Source organism: Rhinopithecus roxellana, chromosome 2, assembly GCF_007565055.1.
Source record: "Rhinopithecus roxellana isolate Shanxi Qingling chromosome 2, ASM756505v1, whole genome shotgun sequence".
NCBI classification, from domain to species: Eukaryota; Metazoa; Chordata; class Mammalia; order Primates; family Cercopithecidae; genus Rhinopithecus; species Rhinopithecus roxellana.
Window position 1 is genome coordinate 129955579 of NC_044550.1, and position 13016 is coordinate 129968594.

Below are 13016 nucleotides of genomic sequence, written 5' to 3' on the forward strand. Positions count from 1 at the left end.
TTTGAGTTCCAAAGTCAGGTACTTTGAACTGACTTCCAGGATACCTGGAGTAAAGTACAGTTCTGCTTGAAGTGTTTGTTTGGAAACATGAGTTTGTTCCAGTGAGGCTGCTGTATTAGAGAACCACTTGAGAGTTTGCTGTACACAGTGTCATCTGTGAGAAATGTTAGGTGATTGTGAAAAGTTGAGGCCAGCTGAACCAAGCCATGTAATATACACACCTTCAACATAGATCAGTCACCTCAGTTGACTTGTATGTCAGCCACATTTGTGTACATCTGATGTTACAGCACTCACTCTCTTTGTCTCCACTTCTCAATAACTCACAAGCTGTAAACCGTCTGAGGCCCACTTCCACAGAGCAAGCCTCGGGCCTTTTTCAAGGTAAAGTATCACAGTTACTTGTATTTCTTAACCATTTAACATGTGTAGAACTTTACTACCATTTTCACTAGATTGTTTTGTGTATGTGGGTCACTGACAAAATTTTTTAGTGTTGTGCCCCTAATTCCATTTTTCCTCACAAATGGTGGGTTTTTGCATAGCAAGATGCTTTATTTATTTATTTTTTTTTTTAAAGAACACATGTCTGTAACTGCAAATGAACCCAGAAAAGTGAGGACGAGTTGCGGGGGAGGTTGGCTATGTGATATGAAGACTTTGGCCTATGTTCTGTAGGCAATGCTTGTGATTATTTGGGAGCACTTGCAATATTCTTGGATATTTTGGAGCCTGGTGATTCTTTGCATTACCTTGTGGCGCTTTTAACTTCCTTGAACCTCCTCCTCCTCCTCCTCCCTTCTGCCTTCTGTCACCTTCAGAGCGTTCCTGTTGCGTGTGCCTGTTTATCTTCACTAGGAGCCAGTGATTTTTTGACTTGCATGTGTGTTTTTGTTTTGTTTTTATTTTTATTTTTTGGAGACAGAGTCTTGCTCTGTTGCCCAGACTGGAGTGCAGTGGCACAGTCTCGGTACACTGCAAGCTCCGCCTCCCATGTTCACGCCGTTCTCCTGCCTCAGCCTCCCGAGTAGCTGGAACTACAGGCTCCCGCCACCACGCCCGGCTATTTTTTTTTTTTTTTTTTTTTGAGGTGGAGTCTCGCTCTGTCGCCCAGGCTGGAGTGCAGTGGCGCGATCTCGGCTCACTGCAAGCTCCGCCTCCCGGGTTCACGCCATTCTCCTGCCTCAGCCTTCCAAGTAGCTGGGACTACAGGCGCCCGCCACCTCACCCGGCTATTTTTTTGTATTTTTAGTAGAGACGGGGTTTCACTGTGTTAGCCAGGATGGTTTCGATCTCCTGACCTCGTGATCCGCCCGCCTTGGCCTCCCAAAGTGCTGGGATTACAGGCGTGAGCCACCGCGTCCGGCGTTTTTGTCTTTTTTTTTTTGGGGGGGGTGGGACGGAGTCTTGCTCTGTCACCCAGGCTAGAGTGCAGTGGCGCGATCTCGGCTCACTGCAAGCTCCACCTCCTGGGTTTACGCCATTCTCCTGCCTCAGCCTCCCGAGTAGCTGGGACTACAGGCGCCTGCCACCTCAGCTGGCTAGTTTTTTGTATTTTTAGTAGAGACGGGGTTTCACCGTGCTAGCCAGGATGGTCTCGATCTCCTGAACTCGTGATCCGCCCGCCTTGGCCTCCCAAAGTGCTGGGATTACAGGCTTGAGCCACCGTGCCCGGCCGTTTTTGTCATTTTTAAGACAGGGTCTCACTCTCACCAAGGCAGGAGTGCAGTGGCACGGTCATGGCTCACTGCAGCTTCAACCTCCCACTCTCAAGTGAGCCTCCCACCTCAGCCTCCCAAGTAGCTGGGACTAGAGTCGCACACCACTGTGCTCGGCTAAGTTTTTGTATTTTTTTGTAGAGATGGGGTTTCCCCTTGTTGCCCAGACTGGGACACTGACTTGTTAGTTTACCTTCTAGGTAAAGTGTTGAGCGTTGAAGAGGGTCTAGATTAGGGCTTCTGGATGCTGGATTTCTCCACCAAGATGCAGGCCCCTAAAGAGCTGGGTTTGGCTAGCCCTTTGGTGACAGCTTGTATTGCTCCTTAGCCCACAGATGCATCTGACTAAGGATGGAAGAACATGTCTGTGTGAGGAGCCTGGAGCCGGAGACAGGGCTGTTTGAGAGGAGGCCGCCTCTGGTGTGCCCTTAAGAGAATTCCCATTGTGGGGCACTGCTCAGCTACTCCCACCTGGTATGGGTCAAATAATCAGATTTGTGAGCGTCTCACAACCATCTCTATAGCCCAACCAACCCTGGATTCTGGAGAGTAGAGGCAGCTAAGCTGCTAGATGGTCTTCTCTGGCAGGCTCTGTACTCAGTGGCCATTTACGCCAGGTAGCTTGGCAAGCCTGCCTCCTGTGCTGACTGTGGGCCCTGGGGAAGTGTCGAGGATGTTGACGGCCTCTAGCATCTGAAGTACACCTGCCCATCGGCCTCTGAAGGAGTGGATCCTTAGATTTCCTTCATGATCTTACCCTTTCTCCTGGCCTCCAGAAATTACGTTGTTTTTGCATGAGGCGCCAAAGCCTAGGCCATCTTGGCTGAAAGATGTGAAAGCCCTTTGCTCCTTGCAGGACCCTGGGGATTTTGGTGGTAGCCTGATGGCTGGTGGCAGCTTAATCAGGGCCATAAGATAATTTTATGGAAGACCTGGTTACTTAGCATCTGAACCTGCCTCGTTGCCTCTCTGAGCATAGTCTGCTGCTTTCTGCTTTGATCAAATTCATTCCTCTTGTCCCTGCAAACCTTCAGGGGAGGCCAATGTTCGAGGCCCCTGAGCCTTAGGAATAAATAACTCTGGGTGAGAACTGCCTGTCGTTGGCTCTGTGCCGGCTTTCTTCAACCTCCTCTGAGTCCTCCTCTAAGTCTTAAGCCGTTGTGGTTAGCTACATCCTGCCAAGTCTCTTCTGGAAATGAATAAAGCCCTTGCTAAGAGCCGGAAACATTGGTTCCAGTTCCTCCTGGGGTGAAGGTTTGTTGTGCCTTTATTGAATAGCACTCATACCTGTAAGAAGAGACATTTTCTTCAGCCCTTCTGATACGGATACTGATCTGTTTATTACTTAATACGCCGATCATCTGTCCAGCTAGGATATATGCTCCTTGGGTGGCTTTTTGTTGCTGTTTCCCATTCCGTTCCTAGCCCCTGGAGCAGTGCCGTACCCAGACTGGGCACCTGCGAATAGTTCGCGAATTAGCTGATAGAGTTGCCTTCTGGGTGCTAGGAACCATACTGGGTGTTTCATTCAGCGGCCGCTGGTTCCACAGAGATGAGGTGTTCTACTCAGTTAAAGATGAGGACACTGAGGCACAGAGGGCAAGTATTTGTCCAAGGCTGTAGGGCTTATTGGCCAGCCACATCATTGCTGACCACTTACCACATACCCTCATTTGTATAATGAGCAAGAGGCTTGTGTTTCTTTTGAGTATTAAGGTGTGGTTATTGATATGACTGAGGGTATCAACGTTCCGTTTAAGAGGTGTTTGTGACCAGGTGCAGTGGCTCACTCCTATAATCCCAGCACTTTGGGAAGTCCAGGTGGGCGGATCACTTGAGGTCAGGAGTTGGAGACCATCCTGGCCAACATGGCAAAACCCCATCTCTACTAAAAATATAAAAATTAGCTGGGCATGGTGGTGGGTTCCTGTAATCCCAGCTAGTTGGGAGGCTGAGGCACGAGAATTGCTTGAACCTGAGAGGTAGAGGCTGCAGTCAGCCAAGATCACACCACTGCACTCTAGCCTGGGTGACAGAACAAGACTGTCTCAAAAAAAAAAAAAATTATGTGTTTTTATTTATTTGTTTAATTTGAGACTGAGTTTCACTCGTCGCCCAGGCTGGATGCAATGGCGCGATCTCAGCTCACTGTAACCTCCGCCTCCTGGGCTCAAGCGATTCTCCTGCCTCGGCCTCCCGAGTAGCTGGGATTACAGGCGCCCACCACCACACCCACCTAATTTTTGTGTTTTTGGTAGGGAGTAGGTTTCCCCATATTGGTCAGGCTGGTCTTGAACTCCTGACCTCAGGTGATCCGCCCATTTTGGCCTCCCGAAGTGCTGGGATTACAGGCGTGAACCACCATGCCCGGCCCAGTTCTCTTATTTTCAGTGGGTAATTGTATCAGACCCTGCCTCCCAGGCAGGATTTGAGGGTTCTGTGTACCTGATGTAGGGCTGGGCTAAACAGAAGAGCTTCTCGTTAGAGCATCTCCCCATGGACTGGCTGCAGAGTTACAGCATCATTCTGGTTCTGGTGTGCTCCCCACTGCCCCTTTTCTGCTGACTCACTCTTTGCTCATAAGAATACAGTGATAATGAGATACGGTCATAGAATTTGGTTCCAGTCTAACCCTCTTCCTGTTTCCTGCCCGCCTGACAGTCTGTCTCTGTCAATTAGCAGGCTCTTTTATATATGATAGAGACACATGCACATATGAATACACAGTCTCTGACCTACAGTGGGGTTTTTTTGTTTTTTGTTTTGTTTTGAGACAGAGTCTCGCACTCTCACCCAGGCTGGAGTGCAGTGGCGCCATCTCAGCTCACTGCAGTCTCCGCCTCCCAGGTTCACGCCATTCTCCTGCCTCAGCCTCCCGAGTAGCTGGGACTACAGGTGCCTGCCACCACGCCCGGCTAATTTTTTGTATTTTTAGTAGAGACCTGGTTTCACCGTGTTGGCCAGGATGGTCTCTATCTCCTGACCTTGTGATCCGCCCGCCTCGGCCTCCCAAAGTACTGGGATTATAAGGCATGAGCCACTGCGCCCGGCTGACTTACAGTGTTTTATTTAGGATTTTTCAACTTAAGATTTATTGGGAGTTAGCCTCATTGTAAGTCAAGGAACATCTGCACATCATATACATATATACCATAAATATACATAATTAAATGTCACACTCCTGCTAGAGTGGGGGGGTCAATATCTGAAGTACTTATAATAGCTTTATGTGGGGGGATCCTCTAAGAATAAGAGAATAATTACGTAGACCTTAAATAATAAATCTATGAGAATGAAGAAAGCCCCGAAGCCCTCCCAACTTCCACCCTGTCAGCCACCTCTCTGTCCTATACTCTGTCCTATACTCTGTCACTACCCCTGAGCCTCACGGATTTCTTCACGCCTGGTCTACCCTGAATCTCCTCCTTGGTCTACAGTCTGACTTGTTCAGTCTCCCATCTGTTCTCTTCGGCACCTTTGTTGTCCTCAGTTCTCTCCCCGCCTCCACACAGTGCTTGTCTGGGACATCCCTCTTCCCTTCTGCCCACCCCACCCACATACATTGTTTCTTGACTAACACCTCCTGTCACTTTATAGGCTCCATTCAGTGCCGCTTCCTCTAGACAGCCCAGCTTGATCCTCAGTGCAGTTAGGCTGGGACTGCAACTCCTTTGCTGCTGCTTCCACTTGATTAGGTCACCAGTGTCCCACTTCCGTATCTGAGCTCACTGGCTGCCTTCTGGTTCCCCAGCCTGTGCATTGCAGCTGTTCACTGCTTCTTCCTCCTTGAAGAAGGAGGTTTTGTCTAAGTGACAGCTCCAGGTTCTCCTAGCTTTGTTTCTTTTAAATTCTCTTTTACAGATTCTATCTACCTGCCTCCCCAAGTTTTCACAGATTCTGAAATCTCTATGTCCATCCCAGTTCTCACTCTTGAGTTTCTGACTACCTTTGGCCCTTTCTCCCTGGGTATCTCACACCCCACTTTTCTAAAACTACGCTCAGCTACTGTTTCTATTCTCCCTTCCCTCATTGGGTTTTGTGATATCACTCTTGCAGGGTAAGAAGCTAGATAACCTTGTCATGAGTTGTTTCTCCTTTCACCTTGGAACTTTAGGAATCCCTAGCATCTGGCTGTCTTGACCATCCCCAGTCAGGAATGACCACTTCTCTACTTCAGCTCCTCTTTTCTTAGTGGCGGGGGTGCCATCAGCACCCCACTCTTACCCTCATTTATTCCTTCAATAAATGTGAGCATCCGCTTTGTGTAAGGTCTTAGCTAGGTACAAAGTAAATAGAGCCCTGTCCTCGTAGCATTTGTGTAAGTGAGAGCATCCTGGACAAGAGGCTGGAGGATGGTGGGGCCCTTTCCTGAAATGGAGTGTATGTTGGCGGAAGGAGGAGGCATGAGGTCCTTTTGGAACACACTAAATTTGAGATATCTGAAAAATCACCATCAGTGTGCCAGCTAGTTTCTAGAATTGATGTATTTGATTCTGGCACTAACATACCTATTTGAGGGTGCGGGTTTTGGTGTCAGACTGCCCTGGTTTAAGTCTAGGCTCTGTTTACTAGATGTGGACGACTTTGGGCAAATTACTTAACTTTAATCCTTAGCTGCTTCATGTGTAAATGGGGACCATAACAGTGCCTATTTCCTTACTGGGTGATACGAGGAACACATGTGGTAGTATTTAGGAAGCACAGTGCCTTGTGCAGATGCATAGAAGGCACATCTCAGCTGTTGTTAGTTTTCTTATTCCATTGGACTCTCACCTACATGATCCAGAACCCTTTGTAGTTGGTGAGGGCTACTTTCCCATGACCCCTAAGGTCTCCATTCACTCTGCATTTCTACATCCCCACTATGAATGAGGCAGGGAGGTATGCAGCCCCTTCTTAAAACTGGGTGGGAGGTCGGGCGTGGTGGCCCATGCCTGTAATCCCAGCGCTTTGGGAAGCTGAAGCAGGTGGATCACCTGAGGTCAGAAGTTTGAGACCAGCCTGACCAACCTGGTGAAACCCCATCTCTACTAAAAGTAGAAAAATTAGCTGGGTGTGGTGGCACACGCCTGTAATCCCATCTATCTGGGAGGCTGAGGCAGGAGAATCGCTTGAACCTGGGAGGTGGAGGTTGCAGTGAGCCAAGATTGCACCACTGCAGTCACTCCAGCCTGGGCAACAGAGTGAGACTCCGTCTCAAACAAAACAAAACAGTGGGATGTGATATCACACAGCGTTTTAGGGCTTGAGCAGAAGGTTGGAGCTGGGCACTGGGAAGGTGGATTTGGAGAGACTACCAGCCTGTGCTGTGGGGCTGAGTATGTTGATGGGTATGTGTCAACCCACAGACCCTGAGCCTTTACAGTGTGTCTGCACTGCTCCCAACACTCTCTTCTAATAACTTCTGGAATCCTCACACACCATTGAGGTAGGTGCAGTTCTGTTCTATAGACAAGAAATGGGGCACAGAGAAGTTCAGTACCATGCCCCAAGGTCACAGGTTGGGGTTCAGGTACCTGGATTTTTTTTAGATGGAGTTTGGAGTTTCGCTCTCGTTGCCCAGGCTGGAGTGTAATGCTATGATCTCAGCTCCTCCACCTCCCGGGTTCAAGAGATTCTTCTGCCTAATTCAAGAGTAGCTGGAATTAGAGGCATCCACCACCACTCTAGGCTAATTTTTTGTATTTTTTAGTAGAGATGGGGTTTCACCATGTTGGCCAGGCTAGTCTCAAACTCCTGGCCTCGGGTAATCCACCCGCCTTGGCCTCCCAGAGTGCTGGGATTACAGGTGTGAGCCACCGCACCCAGCCGGTGCTTGGATTTCAATCCCAGTTGCCTGGCTCAAGAGATACGCCCTAATTGCAGTGCCAGCCTGGCTCCACACACCATGCTTAGGAGTTAGGTCTTGATAAGGAGCCAGGGAAAGTTGCTGTGGCAAATGTTTTGGAAAGATGGCCTGGCAGTAGGGTAGATGGGCACCCAGGGACAGGAGACCCAGCATGAGCAGGCATGGTAATGGTGCAGAGAAGGATGACACTGCAGCAGCACTGGGGATGCACAGAGGGTGGATATGAAGAGCGTTCCTGTTGTTTCCGCCACCTGGATCCCTTTCACCTGTGTCTGCTTTGCAACTCCATCCCATTATGCTACTTCAGTATGTACCATGGTGTGGTCTCTGGAACAGCAGCACCTGGGAACTTGTTAAGACATGTAAATTGGAGGGCCTAGCAGCCTGGGCTTAACAAGCCCTCTGTGGGGGAGCCTGATATAGGCTCCTGCTTGAGAAGCACTCTCCTAATCTAAGCCGCTAGCACCCAGCAGTGGGTGACCACAAGGGTCTTGTCCTTGCTTTGGCTGTCTCTTAGTCCCTCAGCCTTGTCCTGTGCTCAGGGCTTGTGGCTCCATTACCCACTGCATTGCTGACACTGAGTTTGCCGTGTTCAGCCTCACTTCTCAGTGAAATCCAAGGGCCTGTCAACCTCTGCATCTGGTGATTTCTCTGCCTTTACGCAGAGCTTCTACTTGGCTGCCTAGTCCACAGTCTCCTGGTTCACCGTTCACCTGGTCCCAGCGACAGAAGTCTCAGCTGGACACACACCGTGCTTTAGAGTGAGTGGCTCTTGTCTCCTCAACTCTAGACGGCAACAGTGAAATTGTGGGAAGAGCCTGAGGCTCTGAGCTCTGTCTGGCCTCAGAGGCTCTGTCCCTTCCCTTCCGGTTACGGTTACTGAGGAGTTGGTGTGGTTGTGTGTGGCAGTCCTGACTTGCACCTCTTCCCAGGCGTTAGCACAGTACCTTGCCAAGATGGCAGGAGCCAGAAAGTAGGTAGCATAATAATTACGCTTGCAGGCTTTGGGATCAGGAAGTCCTATATGCAACAAGAATGCTTGCTTCCTAAGATGAATATAGAATTAAGGATGTCATTGCGTAACATTCAGCAAAGAACCTAGGGACAGAAAGGACCAGTACATTATCGAGCTGAGCTTTGTTTCAGTGATGTAAGTGGCAGCATTTATCAAATCAGTATCTTTGTTTTTCAGGACTTGAAAATACTGGAAATCTGTCCGGATCCAAATTCTTTTGCAAGCCAGATGAGTAACCAGACGGCATGAAAGGTTGAGAACATTTGTCTTCCCTGCAAACCTTGGTATAGATCACGTCCTTTTCTGTAGGTTGGCACCAAAGAGCACAATGAGTACAGTAAGTTTTATCTCTTGAATTTGTGATTTTTTAGGGCTCATTAACTACCTTCTTCCTTATAGCACATGAGTGAAAGTGAGTTCCATAATGGCACTTCAAAGTAGCCCCACTTCTTGAAGGAGTGTGTGTAGGATCTTTCTGGTCGTTACATCAGTTCACTTATCGACACTGAACTGAATTCCAGCCATAAAGGGCAGTGCCCAGAAGACAAAAGGCTAAGAAGGAATAACTTAGGGTTTGGTCATCTCAGACCTTCACAGCAGTTGTCAGTGTCATAGAAATACTAAAACTTTTTGCTTTTTAGAATTATTTATAGACTGGGCATGGTGGCTCACACCTGTAATCACAACACTTGGGAGGGATTAAGGTAGAAAGATCACTTGAGCCTAGGACCAGCCAGGGCAACACAGGCCCCATCTCTACAAACAAACAAACAAAATTGAGCCAGGCGTGGTGGGGTGCACCTGTAGTCCCAGCTACTTGGGAGGCTGAGGCAGGAAGATTCCTTGAACCCAAGAGTTCAAGGCTAGCTATGATGACACCACTGCACTCCAGCTGGATGACAGAGTCAGACCCTGTCTCTATAAAAGTATTTCCACCCAGTTTTCCATTTTTCCTTCTATTTTGTTTCCCTGTAACGTTCTTGGTTCATTCATTGTGAGCATGATAGTAATGATCCATAGTGGAAAGTTTCTTATATTCTGTGACCAAAGTTGATTTGTCATTATAATGACTATTTAGGCCGGGCGCGGTGGCTCAAGCCTGTAATCCCAGCACTTTGGGAGGCCGAGACGGGCGGATCACGAGGTCAGGAGATCGAGACCATCCTGGCTAATACGGTGAAACCCCGTCTCTACTAAAAAATACAAAAAAAATATAGCCAGGCGACGAGGCGGGCGCCTGTAGTCCCAGCTACTCGGGAGGCTGAGGCAGGAGAATGGCGTAAACCTGGGAGGCGGAGCTTGCAGTGAGCTGAGATCCGGCCACTGCACTCCAGCCTGGGCGGCAGAGCAAGACTCCGTCTCAAAAAATAATAATAATAATAATAATGACTGTTTAGAGCTTTTGTTTATTTTCTGAAACAGGGTCTTGCCCTGTCACCCAGCCTGGAGTGCAGTGGCCCGGTCTTGGCTCACTGCAACCTTCACCTTCTGGGTTCAAGTGATTCTTGTGCCTCAACCGTCCACATAGCTGGGATCACAGGCGTGCACCTCCCCGCCCAGCTGATTTCTGTATTTTTAATAGAGACAGTTTTTGCCATGTTGTCCAGGCTATTTTTGTTTGTTTGTTGAGATGGAGTCTCTCTCTGTCGCCCAGGTTGGAGTACAGTGGCACTGTCTCGGCTCGCTGCAACCTCTGCCTGCCGGGTTCAAGCAAGTCTCCTGCCTCAGCCTCCTGAGTAGCTGGGATTACAGGCACCTACCACCATGCCCAGCTGATTTTATATTTTTAGTAGAGACGGGATTTCACCTTGTTGGCCAGGGTGATCTCAAATTCCTGACCTCAAGTGATCTTGGCCTCCCAAAGTGCTGAGATTACAGGCATGAGCCACTGTGCCCAGCAGTTTTTGTTTGTTTTTAAAAGATAGGGTCTCTCTCTGTCTCCCTATCTGGAGTGCAGTGGTGTGATCATAGCTCACTGCAGTCTCCACAACTCCTGGAGTCAAACAGTCCTTTCACCTCAGCGTCCTGAGTAGCTAGGATCATAGGCATGCACTATCACACCTGGCTAATTTTTAAGAAAATATTGGTTGGGCGTGGTGGTTTACACCTGTAATCCCAGCACTTTGGGAGGCCAAGGTGGGCGGATCATGAGGTCAGGAGCTCAAGACCATCCTGGCTAACACGGTGAAACCCTGTCTCTACTAAAAATACAAAAAATTAGCCGGGCGTAGTGGCGGGCACCTGTAGTCCTGGCTACTTGGGAGGCTGAGGCAGGAGAATGGCGTGAACCCAGGAGGCAGAGTTTGCAGTGAGCTGAGATCACGCCACTGCACTCCAGCCTGGGCAACAGAGCGAGACTCCGTCTCAAAAAAAAAAAAAAAAAAAAATGTTTGTAGGCATGGAGTCTTGCTTTATTGCCCAGGCTGATCTTGAACTTCTGGCTTCAAGCAATCCTCCCACCTAGGCTCCCAAAGTGAGTGACCATATCCAGACTGCTCAGAGCTTTTATCACATCTGTGAGGCAGCTCTGGTTTGGTGTAATTCAGGTTTCACGTGGAACCCCTTGAGCTCTAGAGGAGATTGCCTGAAGGTCCCCCTGTCCCAGTTTATTCTCTACTGACAGAGTTCCCACTGCAAGGTGGTTTAAATGATCTAAACTCTAAAACAACTGTTGTCTGAGATCCTGAATTCCTTGTCAGACAAACCAGATGTGAAGTAGCCTGCTGATTTCTTCCAGTGCTCCAGAGATGCTGTGAATGGTATGGGAAGATGGATGGTGGGGGCAGGATGAGGCCGAATAAACAGCTCTCAGAGGGAACGGTCATGGAAATGCTGGTCACACCCTCTGAGTCCTTTGGGTGCTCACCCTCTTCTGTTACTTCCTGGCCATTCCTGGCCCCCATTTTGCTCCAGGGCCCACTTTTGATGGTGATACACAGAAAAGCCTGCTTCTTTGACCTCCCACCACCTTGGTGCTTCACCTGCAGGTTACCACGTAGCTCACCTATAGGGAAATAGGTGCTGTAAGCCTTACCTCTGAAGTCCCATCTCTGCTTAGGCTGAATCGGAACAGGCAAAACAATGTAGCCTTTTGTGAGTGTGTGTGTGTGTGAAGAAATTGGTTAAAATTCCTGAAAGTTATGGTGTGGTTATAGCTTATGTGGTTGTGATTGGATGGTCAGTTTTCACCAAAAGCTATGGACCTCTGAGGGCCCTGCTAGTAAAAAGGAGGAGAGTTATGACCAGAATTAGAATTATGGGAGGGCGAGAGGGGAGAGTTCTGCAGATATTCCTGGATTTATTGAGCCTGTCTTGAGTGGTGCAGGGAAGCTAGTTGGGGGGAGGAGGAGGCTCAGAGAAAGCAGAGTGGGAGGGTGAAGGATGTCTTCAGGAAGGAGGTGACATTTGAGTGAGTTCTGGAAAGCTGTGCAAGAATTGGCCAGGTGAAGAAAGGGAGGGATGGGTACTCCAGGCAGGGAAGAAGCTCCAGATAAAGGCATGGAGGGGTCGATAGAGCAGGCAGGAAAGAGGATTCCTGAGGTTAGGGAGGGGTGGGAATGTTCCTGTAATTATCCATGAGGGGAGTTTTGGGGTCCAGGACCCATGGCTGCTTTCTTGGCTCCCTCAGTGGGGCCCAGAAACCACACAGGTAGCTGTGGGACATGAAGGTCTGCTTAGCAGTGTCTAGTAAGAAAGACTTGGTCTGCTACAGGCTGGGCATGGTGGATCACAGGAGTTCGAGACCAGCCTGGCCAACATGATGAAACCCTATCTCCACTAAAAATACAAAAAAATTAGCTGGGCATGGTGGCAGGTGCTTGTAATCCCAGCTACTCGGGAGGCTGAGGCAGGAGAATTGCTTGAACCCGGGAGGCAGAGGTTGCAGTAAGCTGAGATCGTGTCACTGCACTCCTGCCTGGGCGACAGAGCGAGACTCTCTCTCAAAAAAAAAAAAAAAAGACTTGGTCAGCTACAAGGGAAGGAGGGTACAAGGACAAAGGACATTATCAAAGAGAATGGGATAAATTTTTTTTTATTTATTTATTTTGAGACAGTAGTCATGCTTTGTCGCCCAGGCTGGAGTGCAGTAGGTGCAATATTGGCTCACTGCAACCTCTGCCACCCGGGTTCTAGTGATTCTCCTGCCTCAGCCTCGCAAGTAGCTGGGACTACAGGTGCATGCCACCAGGCTTGGCTACTTTTTGTGTTATTAGTAAAGACAAGGTTTCAGCATCTTGGCCAGGCTGGTCTTGAACTCCTGACCTCGTGATCCATGAGAATGGGGTAAATAGTAAAGAGTCCTAAGTGTTTGAAATGCTTGTTTTCCGGTGTTGTAAAAAAAAAATAGCATTTGAACATAAATTTAATATTTTTAGCAAGGCCATTTTTATACTTTCTACAGAAAGGGTACACTCACCAGTAGTTTTGCCGTGAG

At 48.7% G+C, this 13016-nt stretch overlaps 1 protein-coding gene across 2 annotated transcripts in view; it reads left to right on the top strand.

The window, feature by feature from the left end:
• Nucleotides 1-13016, top strand: part of RNF4 (ring finger protein 4) — a 45801-nt gene that overhangs the window by 12362 nt on the left and 20423 nt on the right. The window contains exons 1-2 of one of the 2 annotated variants that reach the window (XM_030919811.1): nucleotides 8236-8327; nucleotides 8759-8918. In XM_030919811.1, coding sequence (XP_030775671.1) covers nucleotides 8910-8918 — 9 coding nt within the window. In that variant the 5' untranslated portion in view covers nucleotides 8236-8327; nucleotides 8759-8909. Of the gene's footprint in view, nucleotides 1-8235; nucleotides 8328-8758; nucleotides 8919-13016 lie in introns of those variants that run through there. The other variant, XM_010384370.2, reaches the window with a different exon arrangement.